This window comes from Ambystoma mexicanum, chromosome 10, assembly GCF_040938575.1.
Source record: "Ambystoma mexicanum isolate Mex_15411 chromosome 10, UKY_AmexF1_1, whole genome shotgun sequence".
In the NCBI taxonomy this organism is placed as follows: Eukaryota; Metazoa; Chordata; class Amphibia; order Caudata; family Ambystomatidae; genus Ambystoma; species Ambystoma mexicanum.
Genome location: NC_090932.1, coordinates 827,220,461 through 827,246,956, shown reverse-complemented (window position 1 = coordinate 827,246,956; position 26,496 = coordinate 827,220,461). Strand labels below are relative to the sequence as shown.

Below are 26,496 nucleotides of genomic sequence, written 5' to 3'. Positions count from 1 at the left end.
TTCAGACAGAACACCTGGTAAAACATGCTTATATATGCTTAATTTACAATGCACTCCTGTCGTTCATAACTTTAATTCATTCAATATCCACAGAATTACCTATGCCCCTCAACTACATGTACAAATGTGCAGGAGGTACTTCTGAAGAAAGCAGTTATACAAAACCATTGATGTGTAATAACCTGTTTAAGGACATGAATGGAGAGAAAACATCAATCTCATGTTCATATGTAAAGATAACTAAGATTTAATTGTATATGTTCTTGTTTGCCAGATGTTACAATCCAGCCAGCACCCGCAATAACATACAAAACAATCGGGGGAATACTGGATTTCTATATCCTGGTAGGAAATACTCCAGAGCAGGTGGTGATGGAGTACTTGGAGGTATGTTTATATAGCATAAGTATACTTTTCTATGAATACATTTCATCTATCTACAATATCTGGGATATAAATAGACATTTCTGATATTGCTGCAGTTGTTTCCACCTTGTATCTCTGTATGTAAATGTTTCTCAGCAACACTGGTGCACCAATGATGATAAGCACCCTCCTTGGAATGTTTATACCGGATAGCCAATGTGATTTCTCCAGATGCATCTCATACATACTTGTAAAGCAATATTTCCCCAAACACTTTTTTTAAAAGAAACATTTGCAGAGAAAAACTGTTGAAGAGGGATAAGGAGACAGTGAGTGTAAAAGGAGGGAAAGGTATCGGTGATCGCACTGGCACATTCATTTGCTGTTACCATTATTGACTTTAGCGCCTTTCAGAAATGCAACATTATAGATAATTGGAACAGTTAATTTGATTAGATAAAAGATTTGGGTGAGTCTTCCCTAACTCAGGTAAACATTTGCCATGTGCATCACTCCACACAAAACCCTTTCATGATACCTATGTGTACACAAACACACACATACAGACAAGAAACAGCCAACATATGCACACAACAGCAACAGTCCACCAAACCTCATAACATGATCATTCATATCCTCTTATAACCATGCAGTCTTTTCCCACCAGACATATATTTAACATCTTAATGCACACTCTGCAAATCATCCCTATGCAGGTACCTGCCAACTCAAGACATCATACAAACTGGTGCAAACATCCTTACAAAAACAGTGACATGAATAGCTCCACACATATCCTTTTTGTTTGTGTCCCCATTGGAAACATCATAACATGAATAAACATCAAATGCAGGGTCATAAGTTGATTTGTATTCATTTACACGACAATTTAAGACCATACCATCCTGCAATCCCAAAATTACAATTCAATGCAACTCCACATCTTCCACTTTCCAACATCTAATCTGGATAACATGCATGACCAACACAAAGTGAACAAAGAACAAATGTCATTAAAACAGCCAGAGTCAAATAAACCTCCAACATCTGCCTTGATGACCCTAAACTACCAGGAACACAATTATGACAAATTGGTTTCTGCCAGCAGGAACACAAGGATGAGTAGAGGTTAAAGCACCAACTCAGCCCTCACACTTCTTTTGACCAAATAAGAGTGAACCAAATCATAAAGGTAAAACAGACACATATAATAGAAACCTCCTTCACCTTTTGTGGTAACATGGGCCGAGGGAAGAGTATACTCTCAAGAGGGATGTGAATGTGAAACGGTAGCAACCCAAACAGTAAAGCACAACAGTCCACAATAAAGGAATGTCCTATTGAGGGTATATAAATATATAAATACTTAAATTCACCATAGACAAAATTAACTAAATTGAAAATACATCAAAAGCCCACCCCTGTAGAAAGAACATATATGCATAATGTTGCACTTTGGGTAATAAAACAGGGATAAAAAGCAATCAGTAACCACAATGTTCGGTGTCTTTGTGTCTTGGCGGTTCGACAATAGGGAATGAGGCTTCTAAGCGCTTTGCTGATGGTTCATTTGGGCTTTTATGAGACATTCGCTGTAGTCCAGATGGCAAGCAGAGGTCGAATGGGGGTCAAAGTGAAGGTTTCTACAGTTTGAAGCTATGCTTGAGGAAAGCGGATCATTAAGATTACCAGGTGATTATTCAATGGTTGAGGTTCATTGTAGGAAAGGCTGATGTCATGTTGTGCAAGGTGAGCCAGTTTGATGCAGTGCTCGAAGGTCAGGGTCCATGAAGAACACTAGGGTTTGTTTGACCATCGATCCATGAAGTGGATCACCAATGAAAGAGCTGGTGCTCCAGACTGCGGTTCTAGCATTGTTTGGGCCATGGCAGCTATACACTCCAGCTGGTGTGGTGAGGCGGAAAATTGGATCAAACATGTGGTACAGCAGTTTGAAGGTCAGCAAGTGCCAAAGGCAGCTCCAGATGTTCCTATTCTATTGACTGGGGTCAAACAGGCTTGAATCATGGTTTGTAGAGGTTCAACAAAAAAAAGTACAGATTCCTAACTCTCATGACTCTCAGGTGTTCTGGCTCCCACATGAGGATCTCAGAAAAAGAATAGTCATTTTTTTCACAGGCTTCTAAACACAGGGGGGAGGGTTTAAGAACACTGAATTCCAGGGTACCAGTGAGGCTGACAGAGAGGTTGGTCTTGCTCTTGCAGTATGTCACCCCTAATGTAACCATGGGATGGTTAGTGGGCATAGCTTGCCTCTGCTTTGAATGATCTGTCTGTACCTCACTACTGAATGACTTTGGAAAAGACTGCCCTCCCAAGCGTGTCCAGCAAATTCTTCTTCAGGGCTGAAATCCAGACATGAATCAGAGATGGAATGGGAGACCTTATCATTTAAAGGAAAAAGCCCACAGGTGATTACACTAAGACAAGACTGCTTTAGGGCTCCACACCCTGTCTTTGGAACAAGTGGACTTTGCCTTCTGACGTCATACCCAAACTGCTTTGTATTAGGAGGTACAGGGGACAGAATGGAACATAGAGAGTAACAAGATGGTGAAATCGTTCATGAGCTGTGTGGAGCTCCATCTGTCTGGACGGACACCACCCTCTTCTTTTGTCAATAACATGAAAGGCCCCTTTGAAATGCATCACCCTTGTGTGAAGCTAGTCCCTTTGTGGTGGGTGTTCCCATTGATTCCTGTTTCCCATATAAGCTCCTGCGGGAGTCTGGTTGACAGGAGAGAAGTGTTACCCAACCTCACAAAGGATCAAAAGATGAGGCATAGCCCTCCAGTCTCCTGACCTGACACTTGGATGAACAGGGCTGCCTGGCAGGCTGACCATTCCACATCTTAGCTGGGCTCACAGTGCTGTGTACAATTATGAGAGATATTAGCCACTATGCCTCAAACTCAGGTATGACTTATATTTAAAGACTGCCACCAAGATACTAGATCTCAAAGTTGTGTGATAATGGGAACACGTGTTAGCCCTGAACCTACTATGTGCACTGGGCAAAGGTTTATACTATGTCTTTGGCATGGCCATAAGAAAATGGAGCTCTGGTTGGCGGATCACCCTTCGGAGATGGAATTAGTGCATCATTTAAGTAATTAATAAAAATTCAAATACGCAGGATTGGTGATTTAAAGATGTTTCTCTTTAAGATTCAAATTTCCTTTTTTTAAAAAAATGTTTTACTTTTGTATGTGTTAATTGGTTAAAACAAACCAGATAACCAATTTATACTACCATATGAAAAATATACAAATCAATAACATAATAAAATAAGATAGTATTATTTATCTACATATTCTAAAAATATCACTACAATCACAAACAATTAAACAATAACAATAAAAGTAAAAGGAGAGAAAAAAGAGTTAAAATCAGTGTTCATTAATAAGTGCACAAGCACAGTTCAATACATAATATGCTGCAGCAGAAATTACAACTGATTCTGCCTGACCAATGTACTCCAGAATTGATAATTTTCTCTGCTCGACTTCTGAGTGATAAAGCTGGCATACCTTTTTTCATAGTAGAACTTCATAGCAGTACATTGTGTTAGGAAGAGACACGCTGACTACACTGGTTGCACAGACAACAGAGTCGTTCCGTCCTGGGCAGAGATTTCCATCTGCCCATATGCTCCAAATTAAGGAGAATATTCATGTGCAAATAGATGATAAATACCCTAATCGATCCTGAATAGAAGTTATTTAGATATGTGCATGATGCACTTCAGCCATTTCTACCAAAAATCCTGTTTACTATATTCTGTGTAAACCTTCAGGGAAGATAGACAGTCAACATCATTACAGTGAGCCAAAGCTGAGGCTTTCTTGTTTAAGACTTGATCCCAGTTTGGAAAGGTTGATAGGTCATTCAGTGAGAGATTAATGTTGAAGAGTAGGGAGACTGTGTCCTCACGCATGTGAGATAGGAACACATTCTAACAGCAGCCTGTATTGGCAGCAGCCAGATAAGACAAACAAGTGCCAGGTTTTCCACCAGCTTGCAGAAGAGTACTATACATAATACTCTGCTGTACAAGCCAGTGTGATCTTTTAGATTGCAAGCCCAGTTCGAACTGCATAGCCTCCACAACGAATATTATTTTGAAAAGATTTTCCAGGACCACTGCCCAGAATTCCAGGTTTTGTTTAAGCACTGCAATAGATAATGTATCAGGGCCAGGGGCACAAGAGTTATTCAAAGAGTGATTGTATGGATGCTATCATCATGTTGGTAACCCTCAGCAAATGTTTGCTTATATACATAGGGAGTATAAACCTATAGGTCCAAAATAGGGCAATAGAATAGATTCCTTATGGTTTCATCCGAAACACTCTCACATATAGGATTCAATTCCTTGCCCACGCTATTAGATATAAAGCGTCTTGACATGTCCCAGAACCTTTTTTCATCATTATTTTTTGCCATTTCCCAAAAGTACATCCCGTTCGAAGATTGCAGGGAAAATTGATGGCTTCTTAGCCAGTTCTTATTTTTAGTAATAGCAAGGGTCTGTAATTTGATTTTGCACTGAGCATCATAATGGAAAGAATACGTATAGATCTCATGTAAATCTGGAGGTTTCTCTTAGCCCTATGTATACAAGGATCAAAGAAATTAGAACGCTGCACCAGCTGTCTATGTGCACGGGACTGAAGATTCAGCACCCAATCAACCACACAATGAAGCACTGTATGCTCCAATTTCTGGTATCAAGCCAACTAATTCATGATTTGGCATGCAGCTTTATGTATGTGCCAATCTTGCTGATGTTTCTAGGGCCCAACTCTATGCGGTTCCCTTGACAATTTACGCTGACTTTATTCTGGAGCCTGGTGATCCTGTGTGGTTATTGCAATTCAAGTGACCATCTCAGTGTTGCGTGATCAATAATAGAGACAAAAGTGGAAGTGAAGTTGGCACCGCAAAATCGTGTGGGCTTATCGGTAAATACAAAATTCAAGTTACAAAACTGGTTGCCATTAATCCATGTTAACAGTGCTGGCCCTGTAGCCCCAGATTTACAATTCAAACAGGTCAAATTAAATCTAGACATAACGTTGTACCATGCTTGATCTTTCCCTTTAGCAGTTTCAGTGCCCCTTCCGTCAGACCCCCCCCCCCCAAGTTCTGCAGGTTATAATTGATTAGTTTGGGAGCATAGAAGTCTCCTGCAATTATAATAAACCCCTACGGGTATCTTTCACTCCAGGTTCCCAATATATCCTCCATCTGGGATAGTATTTGTTTGACTTACGCCGACCCTGGAGGTGAGTGGATGTTAATAATCAGCAGACGGAAGTCAATCGAATCCAATGTAATCATATCCACCATAACATGGGATTATGTGTTCGCTTCACAAAAAACATTTACTTTCATAGAGGATTTGGCTCTTATGATTAGACCACAAAATGGGCGGCCTAAAACACTAGATGTTGCATGCCTAAAAATCATATTAAAACCATCAATATGTAGATCGTTAGTAGCCCAGGTTTCTTGCAGTATAATTACATCACTATCACCAATGACTGACAATCCAATTTGGTTTTTCATAAAGGAGTTATACACTGACAGGGTAATTCATAGAATTTCGCAGAAAAGTGTCGCAAGCGGCTGGCGCAGAGTGTCCGCGTGCGATTGACTGCGCCAGGCACGTGCGCTAAAACCGATTTCCGCGCACAGCGTATTCATGGATTTCATGCTCCCAAACCAGCCGTGGCGCAGAGTATCGCAGCGACCCTGCAGCAGCGCCAGTAACGCCCCCAAGAACGCCCTCGCGCAAGGAAAAGCCAGCAAAATCGCTAAATCATCGCAAAGGGCTGCGCTAACCCTGGACCAGTTTACAGGGCAGCCAAACAAGGAACGCAAAGCGGGTAACGTGCATATCAGGGGTACACGTGAAGTCATACACGCGATTAGCCAGGGTAAGTGTATTACAGGGGTACACGTGAAGTCATACACGCGATTAGCCAGGGTACGTGTATTACAGGGGTACGCGGGAAGTTTAACACGCGATTGGCCAGGGTACGTGTATTACAGGGGTACGCGGGAAGTTTAACACGCGATTGGCCAGGGTACGTGTATTACAGGGGTACGCGGGAAGTTTAACACGCGATTGGCCAGGGTACGTGTATTACAGGGGTACGCGGGAAGTTTAACACGCGATTAGCCAGGGTAAGTGTATTACAGGGGTACACGTGAAGTTATACACGCGATTAGCCAGGGTACGTGTATTACAGGGGTACGCGGGAAGTTTAACACGCGATTGGCCAGGGTACGTGTATTACAGGGGTACGCGGGAAGTTTAACACGCGATTGGCCAGGGTACGTGTATTACAGGGGTACGCGGGAAGTTTAACACGCGATTGGCCAGGGTACGTGTATCAAAGGGGTACGCGGGAAGTTTAACACGCGATTAGCCAGTGTAAGTGTATTACAGGGGTACACGTGAAGTCATACACGCGATTAGCCAGGGTACGTGTATTACAGGGGTACGCGGGAAGTTTAACACGCGATTGGCCAGGGTACGTGTATTACAGGGGTACGCGGGAAGTTTAACACGCGATTAGCCAGGGTAAGTGTATTACAGGGGTACGCGGGAAGTTTAACACGCGATTAGCCAGGGTACGTGTATTACAGGGGTACGCGGGAAGTTTAACACGCGATTGGCCAGGGTACGTGTATTACAGGGGTACGCGGGAAGTTTAACACGCGATTGGCCAGGGTACGTGTATTACAGGGGTACGCGTGAAGTTATACACGCGATTAGCCAGGGTACGTATATTACAGGGGTACGCGGGAAGTTTAACACGCGATTGGCCAGGGTACGTGTATTACAGGGGTACGCGGGAAGTTCAACACGCGATTGGCCAGGGTACGTGTATTACAGGGGTATGCGGGAAGTTTCACATGCGATTTGGCCAGGTACGTGTATTACAGGGGTGCGTGGGAATTATCACACGCGATTTGGCTTGGTACGTGTATTACAGGGGTGTGCGGGAATTATCACACGCAATTAGGCTGGGTGGGTCCTCACAGGTGTTCCCTGTACACCCTCCACAGCCCCTGCAGGCAGCCCACAAAACAGGGGACTACCCTGCACACCTGCTCATGTCCCCCTGCACCCCCACCCCCCAGCAGTGCAGGGGCACCCTCCACCAGGCCCCCACTCATGTCTCCCACCACCCCCACCCCCCAGCCACCAGGGGCACCCTCCACCAGGCCCCCACTCATGTCCCCTATCACCCCCACCCCCCCGCCACCAGGGGCACCCTCCACCAGGCCCCCACATATGTCTCCCACCACCCACACCCCCCAGCAGTGCAGGGGCACCCTCCACCAGGCCCCCACTCATGTCTCCCACCACCCCCACCCCCCAGCCACCAGGGGCACCCTCCACCAGGCCCCCACTCATGTCTCCCACCACCCCCACCCCCCAGCCACCAGGGGCACCCTCCACCAGGCCCCCACTCATGTCTCCCACCACCCCCACCCCCCAGCAGTGCTGGGGCACCCTCCACCAGGCCCCCACTCATGTCTCCCACCACCCCCACCCCCCAGCCACCAGGGGCACCCTCCACCAGGCCCCCACTCATGTCTCCCACCACCCCCACCCCCCAGCAGTGCAGGGGCACCCTCCACCAGGCCCCCACTCATGTCTCCCACCACCCCCATCCCCCAGCAGTGCAGGGGCACCCTCCACCAGGCCCCCACTCATGTCTCCCACCACCCCCACCCCCCAGCCACCAGGGTCACCCTCCACCAGGCCCCCACTCATGTCTCCCACCACCCCCACCCCCCAGCAGTGCAGGGGCACCCTCCACCAGGCCCCCACTCATGTCTCCCACCACCCCCACCCCCCAGCAGTGCAGGGGCAGCCTCCACCAGGCCCCCACTCATGTCCCCTATCACCCCCACCCCCCAGCCACCAGGGGCACCCTCCACCAGGCCCCCACTCATGTCTCCCACCACCCCCACCCCCCAGCCACCAGGGTCACCCTCCACCAGGCCCCCACTCATGTCTCCCACCACCCCCACCCCCCAGCAGTGCAGGGGCACCCTCCACCAGGCCCCCACTCATGTCTCCCACCACCCCCACCCCCCAGCCACCAGGGGCACCCTCCACCAGGCCCCCACTCATGTCTCCCACCACCCCCACCCCCCAGCAGTGCTGGGGCACCCTCCACCAGGCCCCCACTCATGTCTCCCACCACCCCCACCCCCCAGCAGTGCAGGGGCACCCTCCACCAGGCCCCCACTCATGTGTCCCACCACCCCCACCCCCCAGCAGTGCAGGGGCACCCTCCACCAGGCCCCCACTCATGTCTCCCACCACCCCCACCCCCCAGCAGTGCAGGGGCAGCCTCCACCAGGCCCCCACTCATGTCCCCTATCACCCCCACCCCCCAGCCACCAGGGGCACCCTCCACCAGGCCCCCACTCATGTCTCCCACCACCCCCACCCCCCAGCAGTGCAGGGGCAGCCTCCACCAGGCCCCCACTCATGTCCCCTATCACCCCCACCCCCCAGCCACCAGGGGCACCCTCCACCAGGCCCCCACTCATGTCTCCCACCACCCCCACCCCCCAGCCACCAGGGTCACCCTCCACCAGGCCCCCACTCATGTCTCCCACCACCCCCACCCCCCAGCAGTGCAGGGGCACCCTCCACCAGGCCCCCACTCATGTCTCCCACCACCCCCACCCCCCAGCCACCAGGGGCACCCTCCACCAGGCCCCCACTCATGTCTCCCACCACCCCCACCCCCCAGCAGTGCTGGGGCACCCTCCACCAGGCCCCCACTCATGTCTCCCACCACCCCCACCCCCCAGCAGTGCAGGGGCACCCTCCACCAGGCCCCCACTCATGTCTCCCACCACCCCCACCCCCCAGCAGTGCAGGGGCACCCTCCACCAGGCCCCCACTCATGTCTCCCACCACCCCCACCCCCCAGCAGTGCAGGGGCAGCCTCCACCAGGCCCCCACTCATGTCCCCTATCACCCCCACCCCCCCGCCACCAGGGGCACCCTCCACCAGGCCCCCACTCATGTCTCCCACCACCCCCACCCCCCTGCCACCATGTGCAGCCCCCACCAGGTCCTCACAATGTGCGTATTGGTCAGCCTCCACAGCCAAAAAGCCCTACCAAGTAACCCATTCACCCACATGGAAATGGAAATCACATGTTACACCCCCAATGTTCATGAAGCAAATGAACCCATGTCCGTCACACACATATATTCCAATTGAATGGGAAAACACACAACATGACATGCATGAAACCAATGAGATGAAACCACACAGTGAACAATGTAAAAAAAAATGTATTAGAAAAAAATACGAATGCTAAAGAAAGAAAACTAACTACAATGTAAATGTGAAAAAAGAAGCTGCATGTCCGCATAAAAACACAAAACTAGAAAATCTAATCCAAAAAATGTTGTCCAAAGTGAAATGTCAAAACTCTCCGTGCAACAAAGAACTATGTACAAAAATAACAAGGGTCCATCATCACAACAGAACTAAGGAAACCTCCTAAAAAACCTACCTAAATATCAACTATATACAAAAAGTGGAGCAGTGTCCGTCGACTCCAAATCATAAGAAAAAACAAAGGAAACCTAAAACTAAAGAACTATATACAAAGGCGGCGGGCAAGTCCAGCGGCTCACTCTGTGGTGTTCCGGGCCAGGGCATCATCGAACTCCTGTTCGATGTCCCGGAGGCGGTCCAGTTCCATGGCCCCGAGGGTCCGCAGGGACGACGCCGTGTCCTCCTCCAACCCCCTGCGGATTGCCTCGAGGCACTCGGCCCGCCTCAGGGCCCTCCGCATGGAGTTCTCCGCCCTGACCATTGTGAGCCGCGCCTCTTCCGCCCGCCGCCGCTCCGCACCTATGGCGTGGCCCAACCGCTGCCACACGGAAGACACTCTCTGTCCTGGGTCCTCCTGCCCTCCGGCCGATGCCTGCCCCTCCGATGTCGAAGGCCCCGAGCCTTCATGGCTCCCACCATCTTGCTGCTGCTGCTGCTCTGCCTCTGCCCGTGCACTGCCTCCTGCTGCCTGCACATCCTCCGCCGGCTGGGGTGCAGTTGTTGATGTGGCCACCCCTGCTGGACGTCCGACTCCCGACTGTGGCAGAGATGCCTCCTCCACCAGCCTGGCCGCACTGTCAGAGGCAGCTCCACAGGGCACCCAGGTGACTGATGGGTGGGAAGATGGCACAGAGGACGACTGGCGCGTAGGGGGTCCAGTTGAGGAGGGGGTCGGAACAAGCCCCATCAGACGGAGGAATCCGGTCTGGGTGACCTGTCCCAGCAGGCTGACGTGGTCAACGAGCCATTCGAGATGACGTGCAGTCTCTCCATGAAAAGACTGCAGGTCACCTCGCATGGCCCGTTGACGCAACGCCACACCAGCCAGGACAGGCTCAACCCGGACCTGGATAGCCACGTCCGCAGGCAGAGGAAGGCCAGTTGACGTCAGCTCATCCCCTGCCTGAAAACGGGTCTGGACGTAGGCATCCCTGCTGGTGCAAGATGATGCAGGGACAGGATCGGGGACAGGATTGCACACAGGCACCTCCGCGGCCGCCTGTGCTGCCTCCTGTCCCTGGTCCTGGACTGCACCACTAGCACCAGTGGGATCCCCACCTCCAGACCCCGTCTCTGGTGCTTGCACGGCCTCCTCCTCCACCAGACCCCCCACCAACCTGGATGACTCTGTGCCATCTTCCCCTGTTGGGCCCTGTGGGGTCCCAGCTGCCCCTTCTGCTGCCGAGGAGTCCAACTGCAACCTCCGCCTCTTGGACCTCCCCCCGGCAGCTGCGGCCTGGGACGCGGCACCGGACTCCTCACTCCCCGACGAGATGACAACACGGGAGGGGAGCCGGGCCTTGCGTCTCCGGCTGGCGGTCGGATCCCCGCCGCTGTGCTCCACAGCACCTTCTCCGCCCTCTTCATCAGTTGACGCTGCAGACAGGGAGAAACAAAACACAGGCATCAGGGCACTGTACAATGGACACATACACACATGACAGTTGTACATGAGTGGCATTGGCAAACCTCAGACATGCCATCACAATCCCCAACACACATGTCATTGCAACTGGCACACATGAGCCATACCACAGCCATATCGCAACTGCCACCACCATCCCCACACATACAACAGCATCAGCAGCCAAAGGGGAGCCATACATCACATGCAACACAGGAAGTGCACCACACATGTACACACACCACCACACTTGCATGCATGTCTACACCTCTGCCAAGTGTCGCACTGTTCAGACAGGCATCCATGTCACATCTGCCAATCAGGCTTCCACATACCGCTGTCACATGCATCCATGTAGCATCACTGTTGCACCTTTGACAAATACACACACATGCACATGTACACAGTGCTCATACATGCAGCCGAAAACAACATACATGCCTGACATCACGGACATGTCTACTTACATACACATTCATCCAAACATGTGTGCACGCACAACTGCATTTGCCATGCAAGCCCACACACACAAGCACCATCCATGTCTCACACATTACAGCCCTCGCATGTGTCAGCCCCACGGCCCTGTACACCCCCACCCATACTCCACCCCATACAAACAGATGTGCAACTGGCACAATGGGGAATGATCACCACACGCCCTGCTCACAACCAGGATGCATGTACACTCACCGCTCGACTCCAGACGGCTCTGCTTCTCTAGGACCTGGACGTGGAGCGCTGGGGATATGCGTTCCAGGACCCCCATCTGTTCTTCCGACAAGTGGCCCCGGCGCCCCTTGGCATCCGCTGCCTTCAAGAGGCGCCGGGCCTTGTTCAGGGTCCTGGACCTGAAGTCCTCCCAGCGCTTCCTGACATGTTGTAAGTCCCGGACTGCCACCCCCTCCGCGTTGATGGCAGTCACGATGTCTGTCCAGATCCGAGTCCGTCCTTCCTTGTCGGCGCGGGAACTTCCAAAGAGGGCATCATACTGCCCCAGGACTTGCTCCACCAGGACACCAACTTCGGTGGCACTGAAGCTGGTGCCCCTCTGCCTCTCTGGCCGGGGGTTGTCAGTGGTCACAGATGGTGTTAGCCCCGACATGACAACCCCATAGGCAGGAGTGGGTGGGCAACTGGGTCCTGGGGCTGGGCTGTGGAGCGATGGAATTCCAGTCGGGAGTCTTCTGTTCCAGCAGGGGTGGTCACAGCAACAGCACCCCTGGCTGATGTGCAGGCAGCAAATGGCAGTGCACGTGGGCAGCAGGCAGTCAGGCAGCAGCAGATAGCAGGTGGGAGCGTGCTCGGGGCTCTGGGGGGCAGTAATTCGGCCTTCTGGGCAGGAGCGTGGTCTCCCGTGTGCTCACGCGTGGCCAGCTTGGTACGGAGTGAATTGGCACGTGAAAATCCTGCACGTCAGCGTGAAAACCGAGGAAAGGCCCTTAGCGCGTAAGCGCGTCAGCACGCATACGCGATTCCATTGGACCAAAGGCCCTCAGCGCGTAAGCGCGTCTGTGACGTGACCCGCACGGGTGTTTCCCACACAGCACGTGATGACAGAGCACACGTGGAAAGACTGCACGTCAGAGTCTCATTGCGTGTGATTGGTGGAAATGGCCGTACACCGGGATACAGGTGCGCTGACGTACTTGCGTGTGTAAGTGTCCGCGCACACCTCATATACACGTACATAGGCCAATCGCGTGTACACGCACTTTTGTCCAATTACACGCGATGAGACTCTGACGTGCAGTCTTTCCACGTGTGCTCTGTCATCACGTGCTGTGTGGGAAACACCCGTGCGGGTCACGTCACAGACGCGCTTACGCGCTGAGGGCCTTTGGTCCAATGGAATCGCGTATGCGTGCTGACGCGCTTACGCGCTAAGGGCCTTTCCTCGGTTTTCACGCTGACGTGCAGGATTTTCACGTGCCAATTCACTCCGTACCAAGCTGGCCACGCGTGAGCACACGGGAGACCACGCTCCTGCCCAGAAGGCCGAATTACTGCCCCCCAGAGCCCCGAGCACGCTCCCACCTGCTATCTGCTGCTGCCTGACTGCCTGCTGCCCACGTGCACTGCCATTTGCTGCCTGCACATCAGCCAGGGGTGCTGTTGCTGTGACCACCCCTGCTGGAACAGAAGACTCCCGACTGGAATTCCATCGCTCCACAGCCCAGCCCCAGGACCCAGTTGCCCACCCACTCCTGCCTCTGGGGTTGTCATGTCGGGGCTAACACCATCTGTGACCACTGACAACCCCCGGCCAGAGAGGCAGAGGGGCACCAGCTTCAGTGCCACCGAAGTTGGTGTCCTGGTGGAGCAAGTCCTGGGGCAGTATGATGCCCTCTTTGGAAGTTCCCGCGCCGACAAGGAAGGACGGACTCGGATCTGGACAGACATCGTGACTGCCATCAACGCGGAGGGGGTGGCAGTCCGGGACTTACAACATGTCAGGAAGCGCTGGGAGGACTTCAGGTCCAGGACCCTGAACAAGGCCCGGCGCCTCTTGAAGGCAGCGGATGCCAAGGGGCGCCGGGGCCACTTGTCGGAAGAACAGATGGGGGTCCTGGAACGCATATCCCCAGCGCTCCACGTCCAGGTCCTAGAGAAGCAGAGCCGTCTGGAGTCGAGCGGTGAGTGTACATGCATCCTGGTTGTGAGCAGGGCGTGTGGTGATCATTCCCCATTGTGCCAGTTGCACATCTGTTTGTATGGGGTGGAGTATGGGTGGGGGTGTACAGGGCCGTGGGGCTGACACATGCGAGGGCTGTAATGTGTGAGACATGGATGGTGCTTGTGTGTGTGGGCTTGCATGGCAAATGCAGTTGTGCGTGCACACATGTTTGGATGAATGTGTATGTAAGTAGACATGTCCGTGATGTCAGGCATGTATGTTGTTTTCGGCTGCATGTATGAGCACTGTGTACATGTGCATGTGTGTGTATTTGTCAAAGGTGCAACAGTGATGCTACATGGATGCATGTGACAGCGGTATGTGGAAGCCTGATTGGCAGATGTGACATGGATGCCCGTCTGAACAGTGCGACACTTGGCAGAGGTGTAGACATGCATGCAAGTGTGGTGGTGTGTGTACATGTGTGGTGCACTTCCTGTGTTGCATGTGATGTATGGCTCCCCTTTGGCTGCTGATGCTGTTGTATGTATGGGGATGGTGGTGGCAGTTGTGATATGGCTGTGGTATGGCTCATGTGTGCCAGTTGCAATGACATGTGTGTTGAGGATTGTGATGACATGTCTGAGGTTTGCCAATGCCACTCATGTGCAACTGTCATGCGTGTATGTGTCCATTGTACAGTGCCCTGATGCCTGTGTTTTGTTTCTCCCTGTCTGCAGCGTCAACTGATGAAGAGGGCGGAGAAGGTGCTGTGGAGCACAGCGGCGGGGATCCGACCGCCAGCCGGAGACGCAAGGCCCGGCTCCCCTCCCGTGTTGTCATCTCGTCGGGGAGTGTGGAGTCCGGTGCCGCGTCCCAGGCCGCAGCTGCCGGGGGGAGGTCCAAGAGGCGGAGGTTGCAGTTGGACTCCTCGGCAGCAGAAGGGGCAGCTGGGACCCCACAGGGCCCAACAGGGGAAGATGGCACAGAGTCATCCAGGTTGGTGGGGGGTTTGGTGGAGGAGGGGGCCGCGCAAGCACCAGAGACAGGGTCTGGAGGTGGGGATCCCACTGGTGCTAGTGGTGCAGTCCAGGACCAGGGACAGGAGGCAGCACAGGCGGCCGCGGAGGTGCCTGTGTGCAATCCTGTCCCCGATCCTGTCCCTGCATCATCTTGCACCAGCAGGGATGCCTACGTCCAGACCCGTTTTCAGGCAGGGGATGAGCTGACGTCAACTGGCCTTCCTCTGCCTGCGGACGTGGCCATCCAGGACCGGGTTGAGCCTGTCCTGGCTGGTGTGGCGTTGCGTCAACGGGCCATGCGAGGTGACCTGCAGTCTTTTCATGGAGAGACTGCACGTCATCTCGAATGGCTCGTTGACCACGTCAGCCTGCTGGGACAGGTCACCCAGGCCGGATTCCGCTGTCTGATGGGGCTTGCTCCGACCCCCTCCTCAACTGGACCCCCTACGCGCCAGTCGTCCTCTGTGCCATCTTCCCACCCATCAGTCACCTGGGTGCCCTGTGGAGCTGCCTCTGACAGTGCGGCCAGGCTGGTGGAGGAGGCATCCCTGCCACAGTCGGGAGTCGGACGTCCAGCAGGGGTGGCCACATCAACAGGTGCACCCCAGCCGGCGGAGGATGTGCAGGCAGCAGGAGGCAGTGCACGGGCAGAGGCAGAGCAGCAGCAGCAGCAAGATGGTGGGAGCCATGAAGGCTCGGGGCCTTCGACATCGGAGGGGCAGGCATCGGCCGGAGGGCAGGAGGACCCAGGACAGAGAGTGTCTTCCGTGTGGCAGCGGTTGGGCCACGCCATAGGTGCGGAGCGGCGGCGGGCGGAAGAGGCGCGGCTCACAATGGTCAGGGCGGAGAACTCCATGCGGAGGGCCCTGAGGCGGGCCGAGTGCCTCGAGGCAATCCGCAGGGGGTTGGAGGAGGACACGGCGTCGTCCCTGCGGACCCTCGGGGCCATGGAACTGGACCGCCTCCGGGACATCGAACAGGAGTTCGATGATGCCCTGGCCCGGAACACCACAGAGTGAGCCGCTGGACTTGCCCGCCGCCTTTGTATATAGTTCTTTAGTTTTAGGTTTCCTTTCGTTCTTGTTATTATTTGGAGTCGACAGACACTGCTCCACTTTTTGTATATAGTTGATATTTAGGTAGGTTTTTTAGGAGGTTTCCTTAGTTCAGTTGTGATGATGGACCCTTGTTATTTTTGTACATAGTTCTTTGTTGCATGGAGAGTTTTTACATTTCACTTTGGACATAATTTTTTTGATTTGATTTTCTAGATTTGTGTTTTTATGCGGACATGCAGCTTATTTTTTCACATTTACATTGTAGTTAGTTTTCTTTCTTTGGCATTTGTATTTTTTTCAATACATTTTTTTTTACATTGTTCACTGTGTGGTTTCATCTCATTGGTTTCATGCATGTCATGTTGTGTGTTTTCCCATTCAATTTGAAAATATGTGTGTGACGGACATGGGTTCATTTGCTTCATGTACATTGGGGGTGTAACATGTGATTTCCATTTCCATGTGGGTGAATGGGTTACTTGGTAGGTCTTTTTGGCTGTGGAGGCTGACCATTACGCACATGATTGGGGATTGTGAGGACCTGGTGGGGGCTGCACATGGTGGCAGGGGGGTGGGGGTGCAGGGGGACATGAGTGGGGGCCTGGTGGAGGTTGAGCCTGCACTGCTGGGGGGTGGGGGTGGTGGGAGACATGAGTGGGGGCCTGGTGGAGGGTGACCCTGCACTGCTGGGGGGTGGGGGTGGTGGGAGACATGAGTGGGGCCCTGGTGGAGGGTGACCCTGCACTGCTGGGGGGTGGGGGTGGTGGGAGACATGAGTGGGGCCCTGGTGGAGGGTGACCCTGGTGGCTGGGGGGTGGGGGTGGTGGGAGACATGAGTTGGACATGGGTGGGGGCCTACTGGCAGGTGCCCCACAGTGCTGGGGGGTGGGGGTGGTGGGGGACATGAGTTGGACATGGGTGGGGGCCTGCTGGCAGGTGCCCCACAGTGCTGGGGGGTGGGGGTGGTGGGAGACATGAGTGGGGCCCTGGTGAAGGGTGACCCTGCACTGCTGGGGGGTGGGGGTGGTGGGAGACATGAGTGGGGCCCTGGTGGAGGGTGACCCTGGTGGCTGGGGGGTGGGGGTGGTGGGAGACATGAGTTGGACATGGGTGGGGGCCTGCTGGCAGGTGCCCCACAGTGCTGGGGTGTGGGGGTGGTGGGAGACATGAGTTGGACATGGGTGGGGGCCTGCTGGCAGGTGCCCCACAGTGCTGGGGGGTGGGGGTGGTGGGAGACATGAGTGGGGCCCTGGTGGAGGGTGACCCTGCACTGCTGGGGGGTGGGGGTGGTGGGAGACATGAGTGGGGCCCTGGTGGAGGGTGACCCTGGTGGCTGGGGGGTGGGGGTGGTGGGAGACATGAGTTGGACATGGGTGGGGGCCTGCTGGCAGGTGCCCCACAGTGCTGGGGTGTGGGGGTGGTGGGAGACATGAGTTGGACATGGGTGGGGGCCTGCTGGCAGGTGCCCCACAGTGCTGGGGGGTGGGGGTGGTGGGAGACATGAGTGGGGCCCTGGTGGAGGGTGACCCTGCACTGCTGGGGGGTGGGGGTGGTGGGAGACATGAGTGGGGCCCTGGTGGAGGGTGACCCTGGTGGCTGGGGGGTGGGGGTGGTGGGAGACATGAGTTGGACATGGGTGGGGGCCTGCTGGCAGGTGCCCCACAGTGCTGGGGTGTGGGGGTGGTGGGAGACATGAGTTGGACATGGGTGGGGGCCTGCTGGCAGGTGCCCCACAGTGCTGGGGGGTGGGGGTGGTGGGAGACATGAGTTGGACATGGGTGGGGGCCTACTGGCAGGTGCCCCACAGTGCTGGGGGGTGGGGGTGGTGGGAGACATGAGTTGGACATGGGTGGGGGCCTGCTGGCAGGTGCCCCACAGTGCTGGGGGGTGGGGGTGGTCGGAGACATGAGTGGGGCCCTGGTGGAGGGTGACCCTGGTGGCTGGGGGGTGGGGGTGGTGGGAGACATGAGTTGGACATGGGTGGGGGCCTACTGGCAGGTGCCCCACAGTGCTGGGGGGTGGGGGTGGTGGGGGACATGAGTTGGACATGGGTGGGGGACTGCTGGCATGTGCCCCACAGTGCTGGGGGGTGGGGGTGCAAGGGGACATGTGTTGGTGTTCATTAGTTCAAGGAGACATGTGCCTTTGCTGGGGGGCATGCCCATGTTGGGTGGGCTGCCTGCGGGACATGACCAGGGATGCAGGGTAGTCCCCTGTGGTGTGGGCTGCCTGCAGGGGCCGTGGAGGGTGTACAGGGTACACCTGGGAGGACCCACACTGTCAAATCACATGTGGGACTCCCCGGCACCCCTGAAATACACGTACCGTGCAGAAATCGCGTGTAAAACTTCCCGCGCACCCCTGAAATACACGCGCCCAGGCTATTCGCGTGTAAAACTTCCCGCGCACCCCTGAAATACACGCGCCCAGGCTATTCGCGTGTAAAACTTCCCGCGCACCCCTGATATACACGCGCCCAGGCTATTCGCGTGTGGAACTTCCCGCGCACCCCTGAAATACACGGGCCCAGGCTATTCGCGTGTGGAACTCCCCGCGCACCCCTGAAATACACGCGCCCAGGCTATTCGCGTGTGGAACTTCCCGCGCACCCCTCAAATTCACGCGCCCAGGCTATTCGCGTGTGGAACTTCCCGCGAACCCCTGAAATACACGCGCCCAGGCTATTCGCGTGTGGAACTTCCCGCGCACCCCTGAAATACACGCGCCCAGCCTATTCGCGTGTGGAACTTCCCGCGCACCCCTGAAATACACGCGCCCAGGCTATTCGCGTGTGGAACTTCCCGCGAACCCCTGAAATACACGCGCCCAGGCTATTCGCGTGTGGAACTTCCCGCGAACCCCTGTAATACACGTAGCCCGCTCACCCAGGCCCGATCGCGTGAGGAACTTCCCGCGCACCCCTCAAATTCACGCGCCCAGGCTATTCGCGTGTGGAACTTCCCGCGCACCCCTGAAATACACGCGCCCAGCCTATTCGCGTGTGGAACTTCCCGCGCACCCCTGAAATACACGCGCCCAGCCTATTCGCGTGTGGAACTTCCCGCGCACCCCTGAAATACACGCGCCCAGGCTATTCGCGTGTGGAACTTCCCGCGAACCCCTGAAATACACGCGCCCAGGCTATTCGCGTGTGGAACTTCCCGCGAACCCCTGTAATACACGTAGCCCGCTCCCCCAGGCCCGACCGCGTGAGGAACTTCCCGCGCACCCCTCAAATTCACGCGCCCAGGCTATTCGCGTGTGGAACTTCCCGCGCACCCCTGAAATACACGCGCCCAGCCTATTCGCGTGTGGAACTTCCCGCGCACCCCTGAAATACACGCGCCCAGGCTATTCGCGTGTGGAACTTCCCGCAAACCCCTGAAATACACGCGCACAGGCTATTCACGTGTGGAACTTCCCGCGAACCCCTGTAATACACGTAGCCCGCTCCCCCAGGCCCGATCGCGTGAGGAACTTCCCGCGCACCCCTCAAATTCACGCGCCCAGGCTATTCGCGTGTGAAACTTCACGCGAACCCCTGAAATACACGTACCGTGCAGAAATCGCGTGTAAAACTTCCCGCGCACCCCTGAAATACACGCGCCCAGTCTATTCGCGTGTGAAACTTCACGCGAACCCCTGAAATACACGTACCGTGCAGAAATCGCGTGTAAAACTTCCCGCGCACCCCTGAAATACACGCGCCCAGGCTATTCGCGTGTGAAACTTCACGCGAACCCCTGAAATACACGTAGCACGCTCCCCCAGGCCCGATCGCGTGAGGAACTTCACGCGAACCCCTGTAATACACGTAGCCCGCTCCCCCAGGCCCGATCGCGTGTGGAACTTCACGCGAACCCCTGTAATACACGTAGCCCGCTCCCCCAGGCCCGATCGCGTGTGGAACTTCACGCGAACCCCTGAAATACACGTAGCCCGCTCCCCCAGGCCCGATCGCGTGAGGAACTTCACGCGAACCCCTGTAATACACGTAGCCCGCTCCCCCAGGCCCGATCGCGTGAGGAACTTCACGCGAACCCCTGTAATACACGTAGCCCGCTCCCCCAGGCCCGATCGCGTGAGGAACTTCACGCGAACCCCTGTAATACACGTAGCCCGCTCCCCCAGGCCCGATGGTGTGAATAACTTCACGCGAACCCCTGTGATGCACGTACCCTGCAAATCGCCTGTGACACTTCCCGCGCACCCCGGTATACATGCACACGTATTTTTTGTCAGCGGGTGTCCGTGTTTGTGGGTACCCCTTTGCACGTCATTTTTCCTGGAGGGCCACAGTATGGGACATTCATCATGGCAGTATATAGGTGCTATTTGTTGGCGCACCTTTTGGCGCACATTTCTTACAGCCGCAGAGACGCTACCGCCTCCTTTCTTGTGGCGGTCGTGTTTGTGCCTGTGCGCTGGTTTGAGCGTGCGCTTTTTCCCCTATTCTATTCCATGAATACGTGTTGTAGGCGAGCGTGTGGGCGTTCCGCGCACTTGTGCCCTGTACTTCCCCCGTGACGCCCACGTTTTGGCAAGTTGTTCCCCATTCCGAGTGTTACGCCCGTCTTCCGCCTACTTTTATTGCGTGCGCCGCGCTATGTGCGAATTTCGCTGTGGCCTGTGCGATTTTCGCTGTGACCTGGCGCACGCTGTTAGATGGCCTGTGCGCCAACGTGCGCCAACGTGCGCCGCGCACTTTTTTTTCGCACATCCGCTGGTTTTCTCGCGCACGGCCTTCCATGAATCGACGTGCGCTGCTTTTCATGCGATTTTCGCACGTTCACTGCGATTTTCGCTATTCCACTGCGATTCGCACGTTTTTGCCCACTTGCGCCGCGCTAATTATTCCATGAATCGGCCTCTGAGTGTTTCAACAAAGCATTTTCAATGTTTTTTTAGGACAGAATTTCAGGGGTGGGCATATGTTTCTTGTTCCCAAGCACAACTACACAGATGATTCTGGGTGATCCGTCGGGGCCTACTCTCACAAGATCAACCTCACTATCGGTTGAAGACAGACAGCAATCCGTTAATTTAAAGCCCCTTGTCTCAAGTGCCTGGGCCCCCATACAAAGCAATGCAGTAATTTCTGGTGAGGCTATGCCAATGAGGGACTATTTTGATACACTATCTCTCTTGGGCAACTCAACTACATAAATGTCCTCACGCTTTATAGCATTGAACCAAGGAATTGCCCTCCAGAGTTGCAGAAGTCTTGTTCTGTTCAAAATCTGACTATTGCTGTCAGGCGCGTAATTTCTTCAAGTTTGAATAATGACCCCAAGTTGGATCATGAGTGATTATTGAGAGAGGGTTGCGGAATGTTCAAGATGTCAGTCGTTTGGATGGGAATATTCTGAGCTTGGCTCAGTTTGGTGATGACAGTTGAAAGGTCAGGAGCCGATGACTTTGGCTGTGACGGGTATCGAAATTCCTTGTATCCAGCATATGTGATCTCCTGCTTGTTGTTGGAAACATGAGGTTCTCTAGCCCATGTAGGGCACACCCACTTGTCCAAGGGACCTCTGAGTTCTACTTGCCTAAAGGACCAATCTCCATATTCGTTAATGAATAAGGTGACTGAACCCATGGACATTTTTGATGGCGCACTATGGGGCGTGGTTTCTTTTGGGAGCCCTCTGGCTTGAGAAATTCAACCAGCTTAAGGCGCAGCAGGGATGTCTTTTTTTCACTTTGGTTCACCCTAGACTTTGCCGTTTCAGTGGGAGTTCTCAGTAACACAATCTCATTACAGAGTGCCTCAATAGCATCGAACTCTGTTGCTGCGGGAATACGGACAGTGTCGTTCGATCCGAGCGCCATCATAGATGTGTCCTAATATTCAGCATAGTGTCCCTCAAATTTTCACTCAAAATTGTCTGACAGTAGACTGGGAAATCAATACCCTGAGTTGGTTCAGAGAAAGCAATGTCATGACAATGGGGAGGTGCGTGGTCCTGACTATTTATCAGGATGGCATCCGACAAATTAACCACTGCAGCTTTAAATGTCTGTTGTTCAGTAGCGAATGATGGGAACAGGATGGCCAATACATCCAATTTAGAAATTAGGGTCAGAAGAAGCAAAGAAGATGGATCCACATATGTGGTTATTGTAGTATTTTCTACTTCCGAAGCAATAGGTCCAATATATTCCTCTGTGTCGGAGACTAGTGCTTCAAGATTAGGAGAGGCGGATAGGTTAGTCTCCATAAGGTTGTCACATTGTGAACCCGCGTGGCCCAGATAATTTCTCTGTAGGTTATTACAGAGTTTAAGAGGTGATCCATAGTTGTCAATTGTGAAGGAGTGGCTCAGAACACTCGTTTCCAATGCCACAGCAGGCACAACAAATAGCTCTACCCTATGCTTCAAGGACAGGATGGTGATGCCAGAAAATACCGTTGGCCAAAGTCCAGTAATTTTGGACTGGATATTATTCCAAGCTTTCTTGGGGAAGTGGAGTATTTGGCCACTTTCTTAGCCCGAGGGCCTCCTCCCCCCCTGATAGTTCCATGGCCCCTGAAAGGCTGCAAAGACATTTGCCATGTCGAGGCAGCATATTGCGTAGGCAATATTTCTTTTTCAGCATCTCTTTCATGGTGGAATAAAGAGAAGGAATCAATGTGTATGTGCTTATCTCAACCACTCACTGATAGGACTCCCTTCACAGTACTTTAATACAGAGAGTGTGCCTGGGGTATGTCAGGGAGCAAAGGATTGCCAAGAGCCTGAGCCAAACTACTGTAATGCACCAAAGGGAACTACACAATACCAGTTGCTAGTTAAAACAAACAATGAGAGAAGAAGTAAAAGACAGCTGATCTACTGTCCGCTCTCTGCCAACACACACTATCCGCTTACTAGTGAGTTGTCATAAGGGTTTAGTCGCACCAGCTACTGAAGCCAACCTAGGAATGGCATCAGCGCTGTCTTCGTGGCAGCCTACTCGTATGAAGTCAGTGTCGGTGGACAGCACAATAGTACTGGACATGCCCACTCAGCATCAGCAGTCTGTGGCAATCAGCACCAAGAAAAACACCACCAAAGGACCGCAGAAACAGACGTCCGCCCTGCAGGCTGTCTAAGGCAGTTAGAGGAAAGTCCCCAGTAGCATGCAGAACATTCAATCGCTACAGCTGCTTCTGATACTTCTCTGGTGAATTGTTCTTGTTATAGCAATTATTTGCAATATGATACTTGGCAATTACCCATTATTCAAGCTCTATCAGTCCGACCAATAGACACAACCAATAGACATAGGTGCAGAGCATAGAATAAAGAGCCCTAAGAATGGAGCATGGAGCCCGGAGCATGTGAACACAGATACACAGTCCGCCTCACTCCGTCTGCTTTCCCCCACTGATCAGTAGTAAATAGTCATCGCTCCCCCCTCTGTCTTGGCTGTCGAATGTCGACAAGAAACAGCCACAAGAGGTCACACACCCCCACTGAGGACCCATTGTGGAGGCCTCGAAAAGTCTGGGATGCTGCCGGGAATCACATCTAGCAGGACCAGCCAGTGCCAAGCCGGTGAGTCCCGTGAACCCAGTCCCACTTCAATCCAATGAAGGCACATGCACAGTCTGTGTAGCATCCCCGCAGCTACCAGGTTTACTAGGTTTACCAACACAGGGGCTCAGACTTCAGACTCAGACCTCACTCACTCAAACTAGGTGGAAAGGATCTCATGTCACAACACGTCAAGCCTCACTGCCTCTCAGTCCAATGCAGCCGCTTTCGACATGAATTTCCTTTGTCTTATTTGCAGAGCCCAAGTCACAAATCTGTTATGCATAACATACAACATATTTGCAAGCGTGGCTTCATATCATGAACATCTGATAACATAAACAGGACATATGTGTTAATGTAGGGCCAAGAGCAGAGCACAGATGCTGTGTTGCATGAAGCTACATGCAAAAATATAGAGTCCTGTGGAAGCAGAATGTGAGTTAGGATCACTCTCCACCCCTCAGCCAGTAGGTTGGATATTTAGTAACTAGCATCACATAATATCTCTTCATCAGTTGCAATTTAGAAGTGTTCTCTGACTGTTGGAATACCACCGATAAGGCTGGTTCAATACACATCCTGACTGTATTAAGGAAACAATCACCTTATAGGGTTGCTAGTTGTAGCCCTCCACTTGCACCCTCCACAGGTATGAATAACGCTTCATGCTTTCCTATCCATTAATGCCCATGTTTGGTTGAGGGGGTGAAACTCTAAAGAGTTGCTTGACAACAGAAGTACACTGAGATGGGACTCACCACCCCCACCCACCTAGCCAGCTCTGAGATAGAGAGGCTAGAATACTTGATACAAACATGTACCTGTTTCCCTTCCAGTAATTTCTGATTTATGGTTTTTAGATGGTCTAAGAAGGATAAGGCAGAGAAGGGCTTCACACATCATTGGTGGAAGCTCTACTTTAAATCAAGTATTCCAGACATGTATTGTACGACAGGTTCGCTGCCCTTTCATCCACATACTAATTTGCGATAACAGTGTCCTGCAAAGACCACATTCTTAGTTATCCATGGGTTCTCACTTCCAAGGTGAGTGGAGGGGAGGAGGTTGGTTTTGTCAATAGGCATATTCACCTAAACTAACACACGGTATCTCTAATTTTAGAGCAACTACAAAATGTCAGCAGGACACACCACTACTTTGGTCTGAGCCAGATTGTGGCATCGACTCAGACAGGTTGTGGCAGCAAAAGAGTAATAATGCAGCAGAAATGTGCATATGCTATGGGATGTGTGCTTAATTAAAATACCAATATTTAGTTACTAAACCTATTGAAATCCATTGCTGATATTCCCATGTGTCCCTCTTTTTGAACACTAGTTCTTACCGAACTAACCTTGATCTAAATGTGTGAGGCTTAGGAACATTTTCCCTGTGCGAATCAGGTATCAGGAATTGACTTCAATGTGTGCTTTTTACTAAGTCAAATTAATGCAGATTATTACACTTCTTAAAATGACCGATTTTGGCACTTTGCATCACATAATTGCTAAACGCTTTATGGGCTGTTTATTGTATACATGTTCACAGTGTGTCTGTTATTGACAACCTGCTGCAAGAATTCACCCATTCAATCCGCTTTATCTGCGTGCTTTTCCTATTTTAGCTTGTTGGGAAACCTGCAATGCCTGCCTACTGGAGTCTTGGATTTCATCTCAGCCGATGGGGCTACACATCTCTTGAAGAAGTCAAAACTGTTGTACAGAGGAACAGAGACATTGGTTTACCATGTGTAAGTGGAGCTTCCTAATTTAAATTGTTCCGGGTCTGAATAACTATTCTGAAATAAAAAGCAATGCTTTACCCTCGAGATATTTGGGGAAATGCTTTTTCATCACAACCATGTAATGTACGCTTGATTTTAATAGATATGTGCAAATGCACATACCAATATACATCCAAGTGAATGCAACAGAAGGTTAGTGGCATATACAGATGTTCTAATTGCTATGTGACTTGACCTGATTTTTCATGATTTGATGTCTTAATGTAGGGAAATCATTGTAAATATGCAGTTTCTCTAAACGTATACCTTTATGAATTTGGCACAACAAATACACACTTTTCAGTTGTTGACAAACACGCTTTCTCATATCCCCAAAGTATTAAGACTATTCATATTTGTATTATTTTTCTAGAAGCCTTCTGTGTCTAAAACAAATACATAGATACAACAGAAATGATTTCCCTAGGTCCATGTTTAAGGAATACTTGCTACAGATTTGTCCTTTGGAAGGTTAGCCAACAGTATGAAGTTTAGCTAAACAGCCCAAACTTCACCCGCTGCACTGCTGATGTAGCCACACATGGTGCCACTGAATAACAAGTGGCATCATACATAGATAACATCACTGACTATATTATATAACTCATCAGCAATTACATTGTTGTCGAATTCATGTTTACATCACGTATTGCATCACAGATGGAAAATCAGTCACCTGATCTAGGCTCATCACTGTTAGGAGCTTGTGCTACAGTACATGCGCTGTGTCCACCGCCTGGGAGTGGGGCATGAAAGACTTCATAGTATACTATTTGTGATGTCATTGGTCATTGCCTGTGGGAAGATGTGAGCAGTGCATGCAAAGCTCAGTTATGAGTTGAGCTTTTGGTATGACCGATGTAGAGTAAATCCTGACAGTCCCACCTCTGCCCAACAACCAACAAGACATTGGTTACCTTCTGGGTGGTACACTGTGGCACACTAACTACTTCTACCGCTTCTAAGTCCAGATCAAAGTTGAAGACCATATTTTGTAACTGCATCCGGGACATGGCCTGCAGCCATGCCCTGGCTTGAGTGCACCAATGCTTTCAGACCAACTCCCCTGCTTCTACTAACTTAGGGTAGG

The 26,496-nt window shown here is 52.2% G+C and overlaps 1 protein-coding gene across 1 annotated transcript in view; it reads left to right on the top strand.

The window, feature by feature from the left end:
* SI (sucrase-isomaltase) overlaps positions 1-26,496 on the top strand; it is a 1,019,699-nt gene that overhangs the window by 67,452 nt on the left and 925,751 nt on the right. The window contains exons 8-9 of the mRNA XM_069618482.1: positions 275-387; positions 25,248-25,373. Of these exons, the coding sequence (XP_069474583.1) occupies positions 275-387; positions 25,248-25,373 (239 nt within the window). The remainder of the gene's footprint in view (positions 1-274; positions 388-25,247; positions 25,374-26,496) is intronic.